The 23,610-nt window shown below is 43.0% G+C and overlaps 1 protein-coding gene across 7 annotated transcripts in view; it reads left to right on the top strand.

Annotated features, from left to right (window-relative positions):
* PARD3 (par-3 family cell polarity regulator) overlaps positions 1 to 23,610 on the top strand; it is a 652,516-nt gene that overhangs the window by 230,513 nt on the left and 398,393 nt on the right. For all 7 annotated transcript variants that reach the window (XM_077808301.1, XM_077808302.1, XM_077808300.1 and 4 more), the window contains exon 3: positions 5,380 to 5,560. In XM_077808301.1, coding sequence (XP_077664427.1) covers positions 5,380 to 5,560 — 181 coding nt within the window. The remainder of the gene's footprint in view (positions 1 to 5,379; positions 5,561 to 23,610) is intronic.

Genomic DNA, 23,610 nt, shown 5'->3' with positions numbered 1-23,610 from the left:
AACCCAGTGGTTTCTTGATGCCAGATTACATTCCTGTCTGTCAGTTTATCAGTTCATTGATAGAGTGGTCCAAGAGTTCAGTCACTGTGCCCTGTAAACCCTGGGTGATTAGATCTAATTCATGCCACTAATCAGGAACTTCGCTCTTCACCTCTGAGGGAATCAGGAAGACCTGGGGAAGAACTTGAGCTCTCTGCCTGGTTGTAATGTCCCACTTGTGGGCTGGGGTTTACAAAGGAGCCTAAGGGTATGTCTACACTGCAAAGAAAAACCTGTAGTTGACCCATGCAAGCTGACTCAGGCTCGTGGGGCTCCAGCCATAAGGACAGAAGCTGCTTGCATGATCTTTTTCTCAGAGTTAATGAGGAGCAATATGGTCCAGAACTGGAAGTCCAACAGAGAGATGGTCGCCCTGATGTTGAACTATCAGAAGTTGCCATTGGCCCCAAAAAGCTCCAGAAAGTTATTGCACAGTGTTTTGTTAACAGCCTACGCCCTCCAAAATTATTAGCCAATTCTGTTAAATTCTTTCTTAGAAAAGTTAATGATGATGTCTTCTCAGAATTTATTCAACAGAATTTTGAAGCATGTTCCTAGGTGGTGATGTCTAAGAAAAGAAGCTCCTCTTCATTTTCCATCTTCTTTTTTCTGCTGGACAGTAAAAGCCTGTCATGATTCTACACTTTTAGCATTGTAGATAAGGCTGATAAAAGCTGGTCTTGTAATCTTTCCCAGATGCTGTGTCAGATGAATAATGCATGTTTGGCCTCAAAGTGTAGCTGGCATCCCAGGCTGCTTCTTGCAGGACATCTGTACATCATATATATATATATAAACATGTAATGAAAGCATGGGTTCCCAGAGAACACAGGTTAAATTATTGTTGTGCATACCGGGGATTCATGGGCACAAAAATGGTTTCTCCATCCTTAATGAATAGGTCCTGAAGCCCTAGGTGTGTGAAGTCTGATGAATGGTACAGCTTTCTCGAAGATAACATTGAGCTGGTTGTTTGTCAAGAGTGTTTTTCATGCAAAAACAGTGGCTCAGGAGTGGACAAATGTAGGAGGAGCTCATTGGTTTAACGGAGCACATCTCTTCTACTCTGTGCTCCTACAACCTCACCATTGCCCTAACACCAGTTTTGGAAGGTCTGAATCCACTCATTGCAAGTCCCCCGGAGCTGAAGACTTTCTAGACTATCATTAGAGAGCATGATATTGATGATAATCTTATAAAATTACTAATGTGTTCTACAGTAAATGTACAAAATGCTGCAGCAGGGTAAGCCTGATGTGTTGAACCACAAACCATTACTGTAGAATAAGAAAATGAAGTTATCAGGATCTCAGAACTGGAATATGGCTTATATTTTTTTCCCAGTAGTGTGTAGAAATGTTATAACTCGATGTGTTTTTCAATGGAATTGAAAACTTATGAAGGAAGTTTGGTGCTGTCAGAACTGGTGAATAACTGCTGAGATGTGCAGGGACCAAAGGGGAAACTTGAAATGGGAAATGCTAATTTTCAGGGCTTGTACAGTTAGTATAGTCTTTAGGTTACAGACTGACTAGTTGGAATACAGAGATACCTGGAGGCAACTTACAGTAAAAGGTATTATCATGCCAGAAATCGAAGAACATTTGTCAGCTAGCTTCAAAGGAACAAAATGTAATTTTGGGACACAGTTTTATACACATTCTGTAGGGGAAAAATCAGTTTGTGTCCCTTCGAGAAATTTTTAAATGTATTTTCCATGTCCTGATGCTGTAAGACTATTCTTCCCACTCCTCAGTGTCATAGTCAATAGAAGCCTGCAAATTTACACTCCCAGGTTGAGCCATTGTGAATTACTGAATTTTGTAAATTCGTGTATCAGCTAAAAATAAGTAAATAACATTGAGGATAAAAATCACAAAACGTGCTTACAAGTATCAGTTTCTATTAGTTATGATGCTTCACAGAGTACCAAAAATGTGCTTTTGGTATATTTATGAAGACACTGAAGTCTTAGTAATAATTAGGGCTGTGAAGCGATTAAAAAATTAATTGTGATTATTTGCATGAGTTAAAACATTAATCACAGATTAATTACACTGGTAAACAATAATAGAATACCACTTATTTAAATATTTTTGGATGTTTTCTACATTTTCAAATATATTGATTTCAGTTACAACAGAGCATACAAAGTGTACAGTGCTCACTTTCTATTTATTTCTAATTACAAATATTTGCACTATAAAAACCAAAAGAAATAGTATTTTTCAGTTCATTAATAAAAGTACTGCAGTGCAATCTCTTTATCAGGAAAGTTGAACTTCCAAATGTAGCATTATGTACAAAAAAAACAGCGTTCAAAAACAAAACAATGTAAATCTTTAGAGACTACAAGTCCAATCAGTCCTCCTACTTGTTCAGCCAATCGCTCAACAAGTTTGTTTACATTTGCAGGACATAATACTGCTCGCTAATTGTTTACAATGTCACCTGAAAGTGAGAACAGTGGTTCACATGGCACTGTTGTAGCTGGCATCGCAAGAATTTATGCAACAGATATTTGCGTGCCAGAAACGCTAAAGATTCATATGTCCGTTCATGCTTCAACCACCATTCCAGAGGACATGTATACATGCTGATGATGGGTTCTGCTTGATAACGATCTAAAGCACTGCAGACTGATGCATGTTCATTTTCATCATCTGAGTCAGGTGCCACCTGCAGAAGGTTGATTTTCCTTTTTGTTGGTTCAGGTTCTGTAGTTTCCACATCAGATTGTTGCTCTTTTAAGACTTCTGAAAGCATGCTCCACACCTCATCCCGCTCAGATTTTAGAAGGCACTTCAGATTCTTAAACCTTGGGTCAAGTGCTGTAGTTATCTTTAGAAATTTCACACTGGTATCTTCTTTGCGTTTTATCGAATCTGCTGTGAAAGTGTTCTTAAAACGAACAACATATGCTGGGTCATCATCCGAGACTGCTATAACATGAAATGTATGGCAGAATGTGGGTAAAACAGAGCAGGAGACATACAATTCTCCCCCAAGGAGTTCAGTCACTAAGTAATTATAGCATTATTTTTTTAATGAGCATCATCAGCATGGAAGCATGTCCTCTGGAATGGTGGCCAAAGCATGAAGGGGCATATGAATGTTTAGCATATCTGGCACATAAATACCTTGCAATGCCAGCTACAAAAGTACCATGCAAATACCTGTTCCCACTTTCAGGTGATATTGTAAATAAGAAGGGGCCAGCATTATTTCCTGTAAATGTAAACAGACTTGTTTCTCTTAGTGATTGGCTGAACAAGAAGTAGGACTGGATGGACTTGTAGGCTGTAAAGATATACATAACTGAACTCAAAAACAAAGTTATGTAAAAAAAAATTTCTTTTTGAAGTTGCACTTTCACGGTAGATCGCACTACAGTACTTGTGGGAGGTGAATTGAAAAATACTATTTCTTTTATTATTTTTACAGTGCAAATATTTGTAATAAAAATATAAAGTGAGCACTGTACACCTTGTATTCTGTGTTGTAATTGAAACCGATATATTTAAAAATACAGAAAAACATCCAAAAATATTTAATAAATTTCAATTGGTATTCTACTGTTTAACAGTGCGATTAAAACTGTGCTTAATCAGGATTACTTTTTTTGTGTTAATCATGTGAGTTAACTGTGATTAATTGACAGTCCTAATAATTTGAAGAGGAAACCTCTCTGCAGCCTTCATATACCTTTGGTGTGAAGGGAAGACATATTTTGTGTGTGATTTCATGAATTGAGAAAGAGAAATATATTAGTTGTCTGCTATCACAGTTCTGTTCTTATTTTGGTCCCTGCCTTTCAAATTCACCTGGAAAAAGTACTGAGCTTCTACCCACCACGTCATTCTTACTCTTTTGCCCATGACGCTAGATACTATAGTGAGGGGCACATTGGATGTGCCTGAGAGATTTTCTTCCTCTGCAACAGTTAAAGGGACATTGACAACCTTTAAATCTAGTCATTTAAAAAAAAAGTGTTAAAAGTTGTTTCAGATATCTTGAGATCCCAAGTTTTCTGGTTTCAAAATCACATATTCTAATGTCTGTAAGTATTTTTCTTGCCCCTGTTTTATCAAGGTACCACACAAACAACAATGAAACTAACTGTGCAAATGATGTCCATTCACAAGTAAAACAAACCGGAAAAACTAAAGAAAATATATATTTTTTATAATCTCTTTTTGATTGTGGTAATTTTAGGTCTTAGAATAATAGTAGGTAAACAATTTTCAAAGAGAAATCTGATTTTATGTTGTCTGTGTCCCTTTAACCTCTAGCTTGGACAGTCGGAGGCAATACTTTCTTGGAAGTGCTTGTTAGATGTTGCATTACAAAGCAGTTTAGAGTTGCACGAGAGTACTGGTAAACAACATAATCTTCCTCCTTGAAGTTCTCAGCTTTAAACTTGAGTTCATATGGAACCTGCCTTTTGTTTTTAAAATGGTTCACTGAAGCTGACAAAACTGGATAGATAATTTTCATTCCAAATAAATGTTGGCATGTATTTCTTATGGAAAAATATCTAACGCTCATTTAAATATATAATTTTTTTCTCTGTGTTGCAGTGAGAATAGATTTAGGGAATTTGTCTCCCTTTAATTAAAGTGACTTGTATAAATCTTTATCAAGCTCTAAATGCAACTGTTTTTATTTTTTATGCCAACCTTTGGAAATCCTCCTTCGTGCAAAGACAGAAGCAACTCTGGGGAGTTGGTTAATGAAATTCTGCTGGAGATGCACACAACTCATATTGTATTAAAATACATAATGTGCAGTATTTAATAACAATTAAAACATTTTAGGATGGCTCCATACATTCCATATCCTTCATTACATACACTAGCATTTCTTGATGTGTATACTTTCTCGTCAGACACATTTATTTAATAATGCTGTCTGTTGTTACTTACCATTATACTTTCAGGGCACATTCCACCCTCTGGGTACAGGAGAGTACAAATTGTGCCCCTTTGCATCTACAAGAGGTGATGCTGATTTATTCACTGCAAGATAGGGGCAAAGGCATCTCCCAGGGGGTTGCCAGAGAAAGGAACCTTTTTTTTTACAGATGTGACTCCATCCTGGTCAGCCTGTCCTTTCTCAGCCCAGTCCTGCTCATTTTATGGGGTGTGTTATTTGGCACTGAGCCTGTATGACCGTACCACATTCCTGGTGGACTTGCCATTGGTAGGTACGAGGACAACCCATGGAGTGACTTGGCCCTCACCTATTTAGGTGGTTAAAGAAGGGATAATGTAGTGCTGATTTACAATGGCACATTTATGTTGCTGTCTTTTTAACAATAGATTACATTGGCTTTCACAGCTCGTAGCCATATTTGATGAACAAGATCCACATCATGGTGGTGATGGCACCAGCGCTAGCTCGACGGGCACGCAAAGTCCAGAGATTTTTGGCAGTGAACTTGGCTCCAACTCTGTGTCAGCCTTTCAGCCTTATCAAGCAACAAGTGAAATTGAGGTCACACCTTCAGTTCTTCGTGCAAGTAAGTAAAAACTCTCATTGCCTCTGCACATTTCATCTTAATTTACGAGGATGCCAGCTTCTGTTATCCGTTACTGCTGTTGGGAATATGATTCATTATCTGTCCTGATCAAAAGCTGATTAAAGTTCAGAATCTGGGTAAATGTTTGGTGCATGCAAGCAAATAAACCTCTCCATTTTAATAAATTGGATATAGGCGCCTTTAAACAGCAATAAGCTCTTTTTGTCTCTCTCCAGTTTTAAATTGCATAAACACAGAAAATTACAGCAAAATCTCCAAGTGAAGTTGCTGTGTGTGTAGTTTCCAGTTGGCCAGTTTTGATTTATATAATGAAGATGAAAGGGGTAAAAAGGAACTATAAACAGCAGTAGGTGCACTCTCCCCCAAATCTGGGAATGCAGGTGTGTTACTCTTACCACCCTTCAGCTGAAACACCTGGTGATGCATATAGTAAAATCCTCTTTTTATAAACCGTCAGGAAAAGTCTTTTATTTTGTTTATTTCAAAACTGGGAGTGTTATGTGTTCAAGACTGTAAACTCAGTGAGTCAGGAACTACATTTATCTTTGTGTTTGTACAGCAATTAGCACAATGTGGCCATGATCCTACTGGGGTCTCTGTGCACTATTATATTATAAATAGTAAAAATTTGGGGGAGAAAGATGGTAATTAATGTACCCTCCCCAGGAGCCACCAGCATTCTCCCCCCACCCCCATTTATTTATTTAATTTACATTCGTCCTCCTAATCTGTGTGCAGGGAAGATATTGGGAATATTACTTAACTCAAAATAGTTTGCACAAGGGTTATACTTCATCTTACTTAGACATCTGATATATAATATAGAGATTCCCTTGTGGAAAACTCATGTAGAATTCAATATTAATAAAGCACATAGATTTCTGTAAAAATGGAATGGCTTTTTTTAAAAGAAGAAATACCTTTTAAAAACTTTGTGTAAATCAACAGAGAATATTTTTCCATTGATTTTTTGAACTATCATGTAAAATTTTAAGCAAAATATAATTTTTTTCATAAAATTGATTTTAAAAAAGCCTCTAGAAAAGTTTGGTTTTTTCTATTAGGATTTTTTTCTAAAGGATTTATCTGTAAGAGTTGTCTGTATCAAGTATGTGGGAATAACATTTTAAAGTAAGCTGCAGTCTCACTAGTTGGAATTGTGGTGCAGCTCTTTTAAAATACACCTTAAGCTTCTGTAAATAACCCAGAATAGCTTAGGGAAGGAGTATGGTCAAGTGGCTAAAGGAGAAATATGTGTACTTGTGTTTTACTCCCAGCTGTACTACTGACTGACTTTGCATCTATTCAATGGAAATATAGCATTGCCAAATGCACACCCCAGTTGTTGGCCTGAGCCCTGCAAGTAGCAGTGTCCTCTGGAGTTCCCAACTGTAGGCAAACATTAATGAATGTTTTCTGTGTTGATGCCCCCTTAGGGTGGGTGTATGGTGTGTTTTCAGGGGTGTGCTCAGGAATTTAAATTTGTCCTATTTTGGGGGGCACATGCCCCCCAGGAACTCACTGCCCCCCCTCTACAACCAGCTTGGGAGGAGCTCACTGCCCCTGCTCCCCACCTGGTCTCAGGAGGAGCTCAATCTTCACTCCCTCTACCTGGACCCAGCCCCAGCAGGAGCTCGATCTTTCCTCTCTCAATCGGGCCCTGGGCCCAAGCTCGATCTTCCCTCCTTTCACCCTGACCCGGCAGGAACTCAGCCTTTCCTGCTTTGGTGGTCCTGGGTCAGAGAGGTTCTGTGCCTCTGACGACGACGTTCATGTCCCCCCATTGTGCACTCTGCTGAGTGTTGTTAGTATTCCAGGGCATCTACACAGTGATTATTGTATCAAGGCTACTGTGACACATTGGACAAGGCACTCCACTTCAGTTGATTATTCTATAAAATGTATATGATGATACACAAGTAGCTCACAAACACGTTGAAGGATACGCAGTGACTGTAAAGTGCTTTGAGATCCCATGATAAAAAGGTGCTAGACAAGGGCAAAGTATTATTATAACACTTATGAAATGTAGCATCTTGAAGTGCTTTTGTGAACGCATGCAAAAATAAAATGGGTGAAATATTTTGGCATAAATATGTTAATACCAATCAGAGATGTTCCATTTACTCTTTAGAATGTATTTCTTTGTATGTTGACAATGAGATGCATTTTGTGTTATAAAGAGTTCCAGGCCATGGCATAGAAACCAATCCAATAACATTATCCGATATTACACATACCTATTTCAAGTATTTTATTTGAATACATGTTGAAAATAGAAATAATATGCCTCTTGTATTTTCTTCTTAACTTGTGAAGGGAAGCATAGAATACAAATAGTATTTACAGGATTTAACATAATCATGTTCTTACTGTGTAACTTCTATTCAGTATATAAAACCCTTCTAGTTTTGTGGTAGATGCAGATCCTGATTATTACATGTTGACAAGGTCATATATCTATTAATTGGATTGGAGATGGGATACAAAATTGCTATAATTATTGTAATTTTCTAGTTAATTGCAGGGTTGGCAGTGAATATTTTACTTCTAACAGATGAAAAACAGTGTTCTGGCTGCAATTGTTTTATAGCATTTTCGACATTTTGTTTTACATCTCTGGGGCTTTTTTGCCCACAAGCTGGGCTGTGTTTCTCAGGGGTTCAGTTGCAAAGTGTTGCTGTCCCCATCTTCTACCGTTCACCTGGATGCAAGTGGTATATAGTGGTCTCTGTTCTGAGGCAGTGTCTACGCTGGGGATTAAGGGCCTGCTGAGATTTTCATCTCTTTGTTCTGGTTGCCATGTTACCCATTTTGTTTATAAGTCACACCACCAATCCTCCCTCAGAAAGGAAAAAAGGTGAGATGGATAAGGTCCAGCTGGACTGTCATCTTCCCCAGGCACAAACACATAACCATATACTGTGCACATATGGGGGTGGCTCAAATTGGATCTTTCCACCTAAATGTGAAAATGAGAATAATGCTGGGCAATACTGTGAAAGCATCAGCCATCCATATAAGTGCTTACTACAGTTACATTTCTTATTCTAGCCCATTCTCCTTGTATTATTATTATTTATAGTAAGCTAAACTTCCTGTTGCGCTGTTTCATCAGTTGTTGAGCTGGATTTTTTTATAACCATACACAACACAACGTGTTTTGTATCTGCGTGTGCCTGTTTGCTTCTGAGAGGAGGTTGGAAGCTCACTGCAGAAGACTGTTAAAACAGACTGATGTTTATTCCCTGCTGAAATATAAACTGGAGGCGCAGGTGAAAATTGCCAAACCTAATGAGCAATTTGGCAGATAAGACAGGATGTCAGGCAGTGACAGTTCAGCAGCGGGTGCGCTGTCTGTGAACCAAGTTGTTTGCTTCACAGTACTGCATTTAAATACCATAAATAAATTCCCTTTTAAGCTACTTCCAATGTTGTTAGTCCTTTACTTTGTATTGTTCTCCTTTAAAATATTGTATTTATATTTTTAATGTATAATTATATTTACTTAAATAACCAACAGGTGTGAAAATGTGTTCCAAACTTCATTTTGAATATTTCAGTAGCTACAGTAGAGGGAATAATCCCCCCCGCACCATATTAGCTGTATTTGAAAATCAATATAGTGAAGGAAGTATTAAAATACAGTAGTAAAATGAAAGTAATCACTTGGTTCATGACACTACATTTTGTGTGCTATCCTCTTTACAGTGAAACGTTTAGCAGTACATTGCACCCTTTTCAGCACGTTGTGCCTTAAATCCTCCTATATTCTAAAGAAGAATTCTTTTTCACTCTGTACCTAAAATTTCTCACCTGATGCTTGGCTATTCTTCGTACTAGTCCATAAGACACGGTGGCATTCATTAAGATGACTGTGTGTGTCAGAAAACTCCCCCTTTTTTCAGTTTTCAGGAGTTTTTGTGTATTCATATTGATGGTTTCTTAACCATTACATACTGGCCACCTGCATGGAACATTGACCTGGTGAGCCAGTGAAATTTTAAAGAGCATGCACTTCCAGGGCCATTCCCTGTTGCCATTGTTTCCGCTCCACAAGAGCCTCAGTGGGTATGTCTACAGTGGAATTAAACACCAGCAGCTGGTCTGTGTCAGTAGGCTTGGGCTGTAAAATTGCAGTGTAGACGTTCGGGCTCAATCTGGAACCAGGGGTCTTGAGATCCTGTGATGGGGGAGCCCCGCGAGCCCAAGTCAGCTGACGTGGATCAGCCATGAGTGTTTAACTGCAGTGTAGACATGCCTAGAGAGGACTCTGCCTTCCCAGGCCCTCTCATCCCCACACATCATTGAAACAATCGTCTTACCCTCAGATATTTTGTACATACTTATTTGAACTTTCTGCTCTTTAAGGTGGCTGCTTTTACCCATCCGAGTGTGTTCTTTTTCCCTATGCAATGTCAGCCAAGCTACCTTGTATACCGTGCAGGTCCATGCCACCTTGAAGGAACAACTCATACGACTTCTTTCTTCTTCGAATGCTTGCTCATGTCCAGTCTATAGTAGGTGTGCACGCTCGCCACATGCATTGGTGCCGGACGTTGTCCCCTTAGCAGTATCCATAAGGGACCGACTTTGGTGCCCTCCGGAGTGGCGCCCGCATGGTGCAGTGTAAGGGGCGCTGCCGGCTCCCCCCGACCCTCAGTTCCTTCTTGCCGCCAGTGACGGTGCTGGAACATCTGCTGCTTCAGCTAGTGTTGTTTCGTTCTCTGTTCTGGCAAACTTTGAAAATGTGTAAAATAGTTATAGATAGTTAGTAGTTTCTCACTTAAACCCTTAGTAGTAGTTCTCAACTCTTTGTTAGTCCCGAACGGGACTCAGCTGGGGGACGGGGCATGCCCCAGTCCCCAGGCTTTAAGCCCTGCGATCACTGCAGACTACCTATGGCCATCAGCGAGCCGCATGCCAGCTGCCTAAGGTGCTTAGGTGCGGGGCACATAAGTGACAAGTGCTGTATCTGCAAGTCCTTTAAACATAGGACGAAGAAGGAGCGCGATATCCATCTGAGAGTGCTACTAATGGAGTCGGCACTCACTCAGGCCCTGGAGCAGCAGTCTGATTCCGCACCAAGCACCGTGGCCTCCACGCTCAGTGCTCCCCTGGCGTCATCAACGAGCCGGCACTGGTCTCCCGCCACGACCCCAGTCATGAAGCTGAATAAGAATGTTAAGGGATGATCTCCTACCTCCCGTAAGGGAAAGGAGAGGGCTGGGGGCAAGCCCACGACCTGTGTTGGGCAGCTCAACTCCCCCTTCAGGAAGTCAGGCCCCAGCTCAAGTCTAGCGGTGCAGCCCATCTTGTACTTGCCTGCAACTCCAGATAGCGGTGCAGGCCCCAGCCAGCTTCAGGTGCCGTTGATGCCCGCAGCCATTCAAGCAGCTCAGGAGATCCTGGTGCTCCCAGTGCCGCCCACACCGGCTCCAGCGGTATCTCAGTCTTGGGGGGGAAAACCTTCTCTGGGACCTATGCGTCTGTCCCCGCCTCAGTGGTACCATTCCCCATCGAGAGAGACGTCTCGCCATCGCTTGCCCACGCGAAGCTGTCATGCCTCGGGACTAGAGAGACAGGCTCATTGGAGCCCCTTTCGGTCTCCCCAGGGTGGCCCTACCCCTTCATGAAGGGGTTTCCAAAATCACTAATGCCCTGTGGCAGACCCCCTCTTCCTTGACCCTTATCTCTAAGAGTGCCGAATGCAAGTACTTTGTGCCAACAAGGGGCATGAGTACTTATACTACCACCCAGTACCGAGAGTATTTACTGAGTGCATATCGGTGGATGTGGCTTACCTCAGGTGCCCGGGTATCCAGATCTACCCGTACCTCGATTACTGGCTCATCAAGGGCAGACTGCATCTGCTGGATCACATGGCAGCATGCACTTGCCATGTGAGGCTCTGGATGCAGTCCCTGCAACAATGACTGTGGATGGTCTATTCCCAGTCCCAAGACCCCTTGGAAAAGATGGTTACCATTCTCCAGGCAATACTTACCTTGCTGCAATGGTGGACCAACCGCAGGACAGTCCTGGAAGGGGTTCCTTTTGACAACCTCCATCACTCCATTGGAGCTGATGTCGGACACCTAGGAGCTTGGCTGGTGTGCGCATCTCAGCAACCTCCAGACACATGGGGATGTGGTCCCTGGAGGAGGTAAAGTTGTACATAAATGTCAAAGAGCTCCGAGCAGTCCAGCTGGCGTGTGGAGTCTTCCTGCCCCACCTGTCGGGCAAGGTTGTATGAGTCCTGATGGACCACATCAGCTGTGGTGTTCTACATCAGCAAGCAAGGGGGAGTGCACTTGTTGGCTCTCTGCCAAGAGGCACTCCATCTATGGGACTTCTTCATCAGCCACGAGATCCACCTGAAAGCTTGTCACCTTCCTGGCATCAGTTACTGTGTTTAGGGATTGAAGGCACTGCAGCATATTAGTTCTAGTCGTATTCTATCAAGTCTTACCTTTTTGTCGCTGCTTCAGATGGGATTGTGATTCTGGCACTCTTTCCCACATGTTAATCTATGCTGCCATTTTGAAATTTTAAAAAATTCCTCACTTCCATTTTTTGCCCATTTTGACTGTTTCCTCTTTTCTCCATACCAGAGATGTCTAAAATCAATTGAACTCTTCATCAGGGTGCTTTTGAGCAGTGCTGTAGATGTCATTCCCCTAGAGGCCGGCAAAGTGGAGAAATGTGGGATGGGAGTTGTTGTTCATGGCAGCCATCCTTGCTATCTCAACAAGGGATAGTCCAAGGCAGCTATCAAATTGGGTCTCAAAAACTGCTGGGCTTTCCCTGAGGTGTGGAGTTGACCCCCTATGATGCAGTTGGATAACTTACACTATTTTCATGTATCTTTCCAAAGAATAAGAGTGGGAGAATATCATTAAGCTGTGTATTAAAAGCAATAAATAATCATAGAAATAGGTCACTTGGTTCAACAAACCGTACACATGCTCTGCTGAAAAAAAACAGTTTTTCTTTAAATGGGAAATAAGTATTCCCTTCCACTTTCCTCTTCCATTCAAGCTGTCTGGATGCTTAATTCATTAATACATGTCATGGAAACACCTATATTGTGGATTGTTTTGTCAACAAGAGAGCCTGGTAGATAAAATTCTTCCTTCTCTTTTTGCTGCACTAGATACAAATCTCTTATTTACTTCTCTGGAGTGTATTTATTTTTTCATTTCCTTTTCAGTATCAGAAATTGCTTTGCACTTCCATTTTTGTTTTCTTTTCTCTGAATCCCCTACACTGTTGGAGATTGGCTTTGTATCTAGAAATCACATCAGTTCCAAATAGTGAAGGATTAAGGAAGCAACCCACAAGGAAATGGGTGCGGGGGATGGATGGGTTTGGAAAAGAAAGGTCCCAGCACTGTTATAGCCTTTCTGCAGCTTTGGTCAGGTACACACCCAATTTGAACTTTAAGATTAAAATTAAATCAAGATGACAGTTCCTTCTATATTAATAATGAAATACAACGATGGACCAGATCCATACCATTGAAGTCAATAGGGTATTCTTCTATTGACTTCAATGAGATTTGGATCAGGTCCTATATGTGTAGACCTAAATATTTCAAATATATTTATATTTAGCCCTCCGTGCTCAGAAACAGTCATTGCAGTGAGTGTGAGGGCAGTGAAAGTGAGCTTGTAAAGAGTGATGTGGAGGGGGCGCTCAGATGTCCTTCATTCTGCTGCAAGAACTAAAAATCCCCCAAGTGTTACCTGAGCATCGCTCTCAGCCTTCTGTACCTGCCAGGATCCAAGATGAGATTTTCTTTTACCACACTGGATGTTGTTGTAAACACCTGTAGCTCTTGGCAGCTAAGTAGGAGCTGTTGCTCAGATTTTACTTTTCCGGGGGGAAGGGTCAGCAGAGCCCCTGGGATTCTCCATTGTCAGCTTTGAGTGCCCCAGCCTTCAGGCCTGCTCATCACAGCTGTCGCTCCAGCTGACTCTGGATGTGAGACTCAACAAGAGCGATTCTGACTAGCTCTGTAAAATCATTTAAAATCACTACAAGGTGTTTCTTTCTTGCACGGCACTCCTCCCAGTCTTTATCAACTTAGGAAGTTCAGGACCATAATGTACATTCCTTGTGTTGCAATTTAACGCAGTGCTGGCCTAATGTTAAGTTGGTCTCTGTTTCAGATTGCCAGAACTCCCATGTACACACCCAATTTGAACTTTAAGATTAAAATTAAATTTTTCGAGTGATTGTTCATGCTCATTCCAATGTAGGGTGTGTACTTGCCCCGAGCTCTGCCAGTGTAAAATTTTTTCCTTAGTGGTATCTGCCGGATCAGTCTGGTGCCGTCTGGAGTCACACTCTCATAGTGCTGGTATAAAGGCCCCTGCCGCCCTATGGCCCCCTCAGTTCCTTCTTACTACCTGTGGTGGTTGTTGGAACCACGACTTGTTCTTGCTTCTGCAAGTACTCCTCAGTGGACTTCTCTCTCTCTCTCTGTCTCTCTCTCTCTCTCTGTCTCTCTCCCTCTCTCTCTCTGTCTTGATTTAACTTTAATCTTAAAGTTTAAATTGGGTGTGTACCTGATCAAAGCTGCAGAGAGGCTATGACAGTGCTGGCACCTTCCTTTTCCAAATCCATCCTTCTCAACACCCTCTTCCTGATTGGTTGCTTCCTTAAATTGATTGAACTTAATAGTTAAGTTTCAGTTATTAGTTAGAGAACCCTGCTAACCTCCTTGATAAGGAGTGCCCCAGCTTTGCTTCAGGACACTTGTGCTGTGCCTCATCTCCGGCATCGAGGCGAGACACTTTGACGGCGTCTAAGGAACCTTGGCTCTGTCAAACATTCCTGGTGCCGAAGAAAGATGCATTGGTGGGAGATTGTGGGCACCATTCACCATTGCCGGTGCCTAGGAAATAATAAAGGAAGACCGACACAGGGCGATCGCCAACACCGAGGTCAGCAGGATAGAGGGACACTGCCAGGGTGCGACCCACGTCAGTCTACCGTGTGGCACTGATAACCAGAGCTGTTGAGTCCAATGCCGATAGACTTGCTGCCTCAAGAGAGGCATTGTAGCCCCACGACTCTACTGGTACTGTCAATGCTAGAGTCATTCGTGGCAGCGAGGGACTTACTCATGCTACCGGTACCCACATCCCCAGCCATACAGGAGCTGTCAGTTGCAGCACTGACGAGGAAGTCTTCTGCAGGCTCGAGGCCTCTGATAGTTTTGAAGGAGAAACCAGCCATGATGGTACAGGCCCGGTCCCCTCCCTCCGTACCATCATGCCCGGTCCCCTTCCTCCCAGCACTGCTCACTGGCATCGGTTGACACTGGTTCGCCCTGGTCTCCAGCAGGATCCTCAGAGGCGTAGTCTTGCATCTTGTGGAGGAGCTGGCCTTGCCATTCCAGCAGGCACTATCCCCCTATGGATCCAAGCCAAGAGATCCCACCTGCAGCATGACCACCAAGGCAGTGGCAGTTCCCTGTGCAAATGCTTTTCTGAAACACCTGGGTATTTCCAGCACAGACAGGTTCCCATTCTAGGAGGTCATATTCAGTAGCTTCAAACCCCACACCGCATCCATCACCAGAACATGATTCAGCCTCCATACTGAGGCCAGTGCTGTGTACCAGGAGTTGGCATCACGGGACCCAGCCAGTACCAAAGGTGAAGAGTAGGGCCTGATGGTGGTCCAGACGTCATCCTCCTCTTCCCTAGATGAGGCGGTTGCGGGAACTGATAGTACACCTCTGCAGGAGGATTGTAAGGCACATCAAGAGCTCTTAAGGAGGGTAGCTCAGAACCTGGGTATCCAGGTGGAGGAAATTAGAGAGTCCTCCCACTCTGTTGTGAACATCTTGGAAGTAACAGGCCCTGCAAGAGTGGCTTTGACCCTGAATGATGCCATTATGGACCCCATCAGGGCATTGTGGCAGACCCCGGCATCCTTTCAGCTGACAGCAAAAAAGACTGAAAGAAAATACTTTGTCCTGACAAAGGGGTTAAAGTTCCTGTACACTCACCCACCGCCAGGCTCATTGGTTGTGTTGGCAGCCTACGAGCGAAAAAGGCAGGGCTAACAGGGACTAACACCAAAAAGTTAGACCTTTTTGGGAGGAAGGTCTGTTCGACAGGAGGTCTCCAGCTCATGCTCACCAATGAGCAGGCGCTCCTGATCAGGTACGATTTCAACTCCTGGGACTCTCTGCCACATTTAAGTCCTTGGGCCTTCATAGAATCATAGAATATCAGGGTTGGAAGGGACCTCAGGAGGTCATCTAGTCCAACCCCCTGCTCAAAAGCAGGACCAATCCCCAATTAAATCATCCCAGCCAGGGCTTTGTCAAGCCTGATCTTAAAAACTTCTAAGGAAGGAGAGTCCAACACCTCCCTAGGCAACGCATTCCAGTGTTTCACTACCCTCCTAGTGAAAAAGTTTTTCCTAATATCCAACCTAAACCTCCCCCACTGCAACTTTGAGACCATTACTCCTTGTCCTGTCCTCTTCTACCACTGAGAATAGTCTAGAACCATCCTCTCTGGAACCACCTCTCAGGTAGTTGAAAGCAGCTATCAGATCCCCCCTCATTCTTCTCTTCTGCAGACTAAACAATCCCAGTTCCCTCAGCCTCTCCTCATAAGTCGTGTGTTCCAGACCCCTAATCATTTTTGTTGCCCTTCGCTGGACTCTTTCCAATTTATCCACATCCTTCTTGTAGTGTGGGGCCCAAAACTGGACACAGTACTCCAGATGAGGCCTCACCAGTGTCGAATAGAGGGGGACGATCACGTCCCTCGATCTGCTCGCTATGCCCCTACTTATACATCCCAAAATGCCATTGGCCTTCTTGGCAACAAGGGCACACTGCTGACTCATATCCAGCTTCTCTTCCACTGTCACCCCTAGGTCCTTTTCCGCAGAACTGCTGCCTAGCCATTCGGTCCCTAGTCTGTAGCTGTGCATTGGGTTCTTCCGTCCTAAGTGCAGGACCCTGCACTTATCCTTATTGAACCTCATCAGATTTCTTTTGGCCCAATCCTCCAATTTGTCTAGGTCCCTCTGTATCCTATCCCTGCCCTCCAGCGTATCTACCACTCCTCCCAGTTTAGTATCATCTGCAAATTTGCTGAGAGTGCAATCCACACCATCCTCCAGATCATTTATGAAGATGTTGAACAAAACCGGCCCCAGGACCGACCCCTGGGCCACTCCACTTGACACCGGCTGCCAACTAGACATGGAGCCATTGATCACTACCCGTTGAGCCCGACAATCTAGCCAACTTTCTACCCACTTTATAGTGCATTCATCCAGCCCGTACTTCTTTAACTTGCTGACAAGAATACTGTGGGAGACCGTGTCAAAAGCTTTGCTAAAGTCAAGAAACAATAGATCCACTGCTTTCCCTTCGTCCACAGAACCAGTAATCTCATCATAGAAGGCGATTAGATTAGTCAGGCATGACCTTCCCTTGGTGAATCTGGCCCCTGTGAGGAAGCATTATAGGCCACAGTCAATGGCTCACTTCTTCCCCCCACCTGCTCGACAGGGCTATAGCAGAAGGAGGAGCAGGGGCCACAGTTGTCACCTGCGTCTACACCCCCCAGAAACTCGGCAGGGTCAAAGCAGGCTTTGAGGTGGGATGCTAGGGGACAATGTGCCTGGACAGTTTGTGGATCCAAATTCCCCAGGTTTTGTGGACCTGTTATCCCATTTCTATCGGGCATGGGTCCATATCACCTCAGACCAACGGGCGCTATGCATGATAGCGCTAGGATATATCCTTCATTTTTGTAGTTTAGGGACTCTTCTCATGAGCAGGTTCTAGCCCAAGAGGTGTAGTTACTCCTAAAGGTGTGGGAGCAGTGGAGGAGGTTCCAACAGAGATAAGGGGCCAGAGTTTATACTGCCGCTACTTCTTAATCCTGAAAGCCAGTGGTGGTCTCAGACCCATTCTGGACCTGCGAAACCTCAATAGATTCATGAAAAAGCTGACGTTCTGCATGGTCTCCTTGGCCTCCAAGGGACTAGTACGCTGCCTTCAACTTAAAGGATGCTTATTGCTATCTTCCAGGGGCACAAAAGTTTCCTCAAATTTGTCGTGAACCATGTGCACTACCAATTTATGGTGCTCCCGTTTGGTTTCTTGGTGGACCCTTGGAAGTTCATGAAGTGCATGGCAGTCATTGCATGCTTCCTGAGGAGACAAGGGGTTCTGGTTTAGCAGTACCTTGACGACTGGCTGGTCAGAGGTCAGTCCAGACTTCAAGTAGAGGCAGATGTGGGACTAATACAGTCGACCTTCCAGGACTTAGGTCTGCTCATAAATGTGCAGATATCCACCTTCTTCCCAGTAGAGGATAGAATTCATTGGAGCAATTCTGGCCTCAGTACAGGCCAGAGTTCTCCCAGAAGCATGTTTCCAAGCAATAAAAAAGCTTATAGAAAGACCCAGGAATCACCCTGTCACCACAGGAAGAAATTGCTTACTGCTCCTGGGCTACATGGCATCTTGTTCCTTTGTGGTTCAGCATGTGACACTTCATCTCAGACCCCTCCAGGCATGGCTGGCATCGGTATATTCACCATGCCAACATAATCTAGCCTCGGTCATTACAGTTCCCTTGTTGGTGATTACTTCCCTCGAATGGTGGCTAAACCCATCAGTGGTGTGCCCGGGAGTACCTTTCTCAAGGTTCCAACCATCAGTGTCTCTCGTTACAGATGCATCGGCGATGGGATGGGGACCTCACTTAGGGTCCCTCAGAAATCAGGGCCTCTGGTCTCCAGAAGAGCTCTCGTCACATCAGTGTCAGAGAGCTCAGGGTCGTTCATCTGGCTTGCCAGGCGTTCCAACCACATGTAGCGGATAGGAGTGTTAGACCTGTGCCAGGAGGGACTTGGCTTATGGGAATTTTGCATAGTCCACTCAATTCACCTCAAAGCCTTCTATCTGCTGGGTTTTCAGAACAAACTAGCAAATCAGCTCAGCAGGGTCTTCTCCAACAACCGTGAGTGGTCCATTCGCCTAGAGGTCCTACAAGTCATCTTCCAGAAGTGGGGAACTCCCCAAATAGATCTGTTTGCAATGAAGCACATCAGAAAGCATCTCAAATTCTGCTTTTTCCTGGGCGACAGCCCAGGACCTCTGACAGATACTTGCCTTTTGCCCTGGACGTGTCATCTTTTCTATGCATTTCTACCCATTCCTCTCATACACAAGGTCTTGCTCAAGATCAGACAGGACAGACTGCAAGTCATCGTAATAGCCCCGACCTGGCCAACACAGCACTGGTTCACTACCTCATGAACCTGTCAGTGGAAACACCAATCCAGTTACCTCAGGTTCCAGACATGATATCCCAGGACCACGGTTGCTTGTGTCACCCAAACCTCGAGTTCCTTCATCTCATGGCCTGGAAGCTCCATGGCAGAATCCCTCGGAGCTAACATGCTCCAGACCGGTTCAAGAAGTTCTGTTAGGGAGCAGAAAGCCGTCCACTAGAGCTACGTACCTGGCAAAGTGGAAAAGGTTCTCAATTTGGTCGGCACAGAAAGGTGTCCTGCCCACGCGGTCGTCAGTGTCATTCATTCTCAACTACTTACTACAGCTGAACCAGCAAGGACTATCAGTGTCATCAATTAGTCCACCTGGCAGCAGTCTTGGCATTTCACCTGTGGGTAAACAGCCAGTCCATCTTTGCAAACTCGATATGTAGTTGTTTTTTTCAAGGGACTAGACACACTGTGCCCCCAGGTATGACAACCCAAACTGGGATCTCAACCTGGTATTGTTGAGGCTCATAAGTCCCATATTCGAGCCCTTGGCAACATGTTCTCTGCTCTCTTGTCCTGAGAGTTGATCTTTCTGGTGGCCATTACTTTGGCAGAAGGGTCTTGGAGATTATGGTTCTTTGCTTCAAAACCCCCATACACGGTATTTTTCAAAGATAAGATCAAGCTGCGTCCTCACTCAGCCTTCCTCCTGAAGATGGTTTCATAATTCCATAGTAACCAGGACATATTCCTTTTGGTATTCTATGTGAAACCTCATGCCAACAAACAGGAGCAGAGACTTCACTTGCTAGATGTCAGGCATGCACTTGCCTTCTACATAGAAAGGACTAAATCATTTTGAAAAACTACTCAACAGACAGGATGAAGGGTCTTCTGGTCTCAGCCCAAAGAATTTCATCATGGATAACTTCCTGTATCTGCACATGCTACAATCTGTGAAGGTCCCTGCTCTGGTCCTGATGGCACATTCTACAAGGGCACAAGCATCTACAGCTGCATTCATGGCACAGGTCCCTCTGTCCAGGACATCTGGAGAGCAGCAGTGTGATGTTTGGCTCACTATGCTATTGCTCAGCAGGCTAGAGATGATGCTGGATTTGTCAGAGCGGTGCTACAGTCTGCTTGTCAATGAACTCCAAATCCTCCCCCTACATCTGCTTGGAAGTCAATTATATTGGAATGGACATGAGCAAGCACTTGAAGAAGAAATAACAGTTACCAGTATTCCATTAACTGTTCTTAGAGATGTGTTGCTCATGTCCATTCCAACCCCCACTGCACCCCTATGTCAGAGTTAGCTCGCAAGAAGGAATGTAGGGGGCGTTGGGTCAGCAGGGGTCTTCATACCGGTGCTATGAGAGCGCGACTCCAGGGGGCACCAAAGCTGACCCACTGGATATCACTGAGGGAAAAACTTTCTGGCAGTGGTGCTCGGGGGGAGCACATTCCTACATTGGAATGGACATAAACAACACATCTCGAAAAGCAACAGTTATGAAAGGTTAGTAACTTTTTTCTGCTATTAATTTTGCTATTAATCTCAGGACACTTTTATAAAAACAAATGGGTTTTAAACTGCTTATGATCCTAAATTAACCTTTAATATCTTGCACCTTCTCAGTTTATCATCAAGGAAAATACTGCAGCTTTCAACATGGTAAGAAAACCTGGAAGCAATAAACTTAAGTATTTTAGAATTTATTGAATTCTAGAAAGGAAACCTTTTGTAATTATGGGATTTTCAAGGTTTTATTCCATAGGGGAGAGGATGAAATTTTTTCCCCTTGAGTATGGGTAAATGGGACAAAATACAACATGGTTTTACAAAAGGTAGATCATGCCAAACCAACCTGATCTCCTTCTTTGAGAAAGTAACAGATTTTTTTAGACAAAGGAAATGAAGTGGATCTAATTTACCTAGATTTCAGTAAGGCGTTTGATACCGTGCCACATGGGGAATTATTAGTTAAATTGGATAAGATGGGGATCAATAGAAAAATTGAAAGGTGGATAAGGAATTGGTTAAAGGGGAGACTACAACGGGTCCTACTGAAAGGTGAACTGTCAGGCTGGAGGGAGGTTACCAGTAGAGTTCCTCAAGGATCGGTTTTGGGACCAATCTTATTTAATCTTTTTATTACTGACCTCGGCACAAAAAGTGGGAGTGTGCTAATAAAGTTTGCAGATGATACAAAGCTGGGAGGTATTGCCAATTTAGAGAAGGACAGGGATATCATACAGGAGGATCTGGATGACCTTGTAAACTGGAGTAATAGTAATAGGATGAAATTTAATAGTGACAAGTGTAAGGTCATGCATTTAGGGATTAATAGCAAGAATTTTAGTTACAAGCTAGGGACGCATCAATTAGAAGTAACGGAGGAGGAAAAGGACCTTGGAGTATTGGTTGATCATAGGATGACTATGAGCTGCCAATGTGATATCGCTGTGAAAAAAGCTAATGTGGTCTTGGGATGCATCAGGAGAGGTATTTCCAGTAGGATAAGGAGGTTTTAGTACTGTTATACAAGGCACTGGTGAGACCTCACCTAGAATACTGTTTGCAGTTCTGGTCTCCCATGTTTAAGAAGGATGAATTCAAATTGGAACAAGTACAGAGAAGGGCTACTAGGATGATCCGAGGAATGGAAAACGTATCTTGTGAAAGGAGACTCAAGGAGCTTGGCTTGTTTAGCCTAACTAAAAGAAGGTTGAGGGGAGATATGATTGCTCTCTATAAGTATATCCGAGGGATAAATGCCGGAGAGGGAGAGGAATTATTTAAGTTCAGTACCAGTGTGGACACAAGAACAAATGGATATAAACTGGCCACCAGGAAATTTAGACTAGAAATTAGACGAAGGTTTCTAACCATCAGAGGAGTGAAGTTTTGGAATAGCCTTCCAAGGGAAGCAGTGGGGACAAAAGATCTATCTGGCTTTAAGATTAAACTCGATAAGTTTATGGAGGAGAAGGTATGATGGGATAACATGGTTTTGGTAATTAAATATTCATGGTAAATAGGCCCAATGGCCTGTGATGGGATATTAGATGGGGTGGGATCTGAGTTACCCAGGAAAGAATTTTCTGTAGTATCTGGCTGATTAATCTTGCCCATATGCTCAGGGTTTAGCTGATCATCATCATTTGGGGTCGGGAAGGAATTTTCGTCCAGGGCAGATTGGAAGAGGCCCTGGAGGTTTTTTGCCTTCCTCTGTAGCATGGGGCACGGGTCACTTGCTGGAGGATTCTCTGCTGCTTGAAGTCTTTAAACTACGATTTGAGGACTTCAATAGCACAGATATAGGTGTGAGGTTTTTTGCAGGAGTGGTGGGTGAAATTCTGTGGCCTGCATTGTGCAGGAGGTCAGACTAGATGATCATAATGGTCCCTTCTGACCTAAATATCTATGAATCTATGGGGAAAGGCTTTCTAAAACAGGTTATTAGAAACATCTTATAACTTTTTGAAAGAATCTCTCAGCTTTTGGATCTCAGTTCAAAAGATGCCTTTTGTTTATATTTTCAGAAATACCAACAATTCAATAAACAAAAAATTACAATAAGGGAGTGAACATGGTAGTAATACAGACAATTGGTATGGAATAGAGTGGGCCATGGAGAACCACAAAGATGATTTAGATGCATAAGTACAGAATTTCAATTGTTTATGCAGGCCAAGGTTAATATTAAAGGAGGTTTGGTGGCTGAACTGGACATGTGAAATAGATTTAACCACCAGCTTGACTGTTTTTTTTTTTTTTAAATCTAATACTGAAATTTATGATAGCTATATTTCATGAGCATCAACAAAGTACTTCTATACTTGTATGCATTGGTATCCACCTGTCTTTAGCTGAGAAATCGGCTTTTACTGGAGGGATTATATTTTTGATATCCTTTATCTAGTCAGACTTGAAGGAGGGATGTACTGGATTTCCACTGCAGAGTAGCTATGCAAATACAGTACCATTCAGATAAGTGTAACACTATTATGAGGAACCTATATGCTTGTTGAAAGATGCTGTCATCATGCTAGAAAAAGGAAGCATAATAACTTTCTCAGAGAATTTCCTGATCGGTTCCTCCATTTTATACTTTTCCACTGTAAGAGAACCGGGTTGCACAGCGAAGTTAAAGATAATTAACTTTAAAACAAATAGGAAATGCATTAAACCATCCTGTGAAATTTACTGCGTAGGAGGTCACAGAGTCAAATACCGCAGGTAGGTGTTAAAAGGAGTTGGATACAATTTATGACCAATAGTAACATTTGCAGTTACATACGTGAAATGGGATAATTAAATGCCATGCTTCAAATTATCCTGTAATATACATAGGTATGAGGATAGAATTTCCCACCAATCTACAATTGTGGTCAATTGACAAGTTGCATTAGGTTTTTGCCTTCCTCTGATGAGTTAAGCATTGACCTAAGATGGGGATAGGATGTGATCTACTCACAGACAATTTTCAAACATCATAAGATGCAAAATTTGTTAAATGTATTGGTTATGAATTATTCTCTCCGCTCTAAAATTGGGGCGTCTTCTATTTGATACAAAAAAGATTGACAGCTAGGAGACTAAAACAAATGAAATGGACAGAGGGGATTGCATGCTTGTTTACAAGCATATTATCATTGCTTAACAAATAATGCTCTCTGCTTATCCTCCTCAGGTCGGAAAATCATTTCTCTTTAAATTGTCATTATGAGGCGACAGCAGTGTT

Source organism: Eretmochelys imbricata, chromosome 2 (genome assembly GCF_965152235.1).
Source record: "Eretmochelys imbricata isolate rEreImb1 chromosome 2, rEreImb1.hap1, whole genome shotgun sequence".
Classification (NCBI taxonomy): domain Eukaryota; kingdom Metazoa; phylum Chordata; order Testudines; family Cheloniidae; genus Eretmochelys; species Eretmochelys imbricata.
The sequence above is the reverse complement of the archived record's forward strand: the minus strand, read 5'-3'. Positions and strand labels throughout refer to the sequence as shown.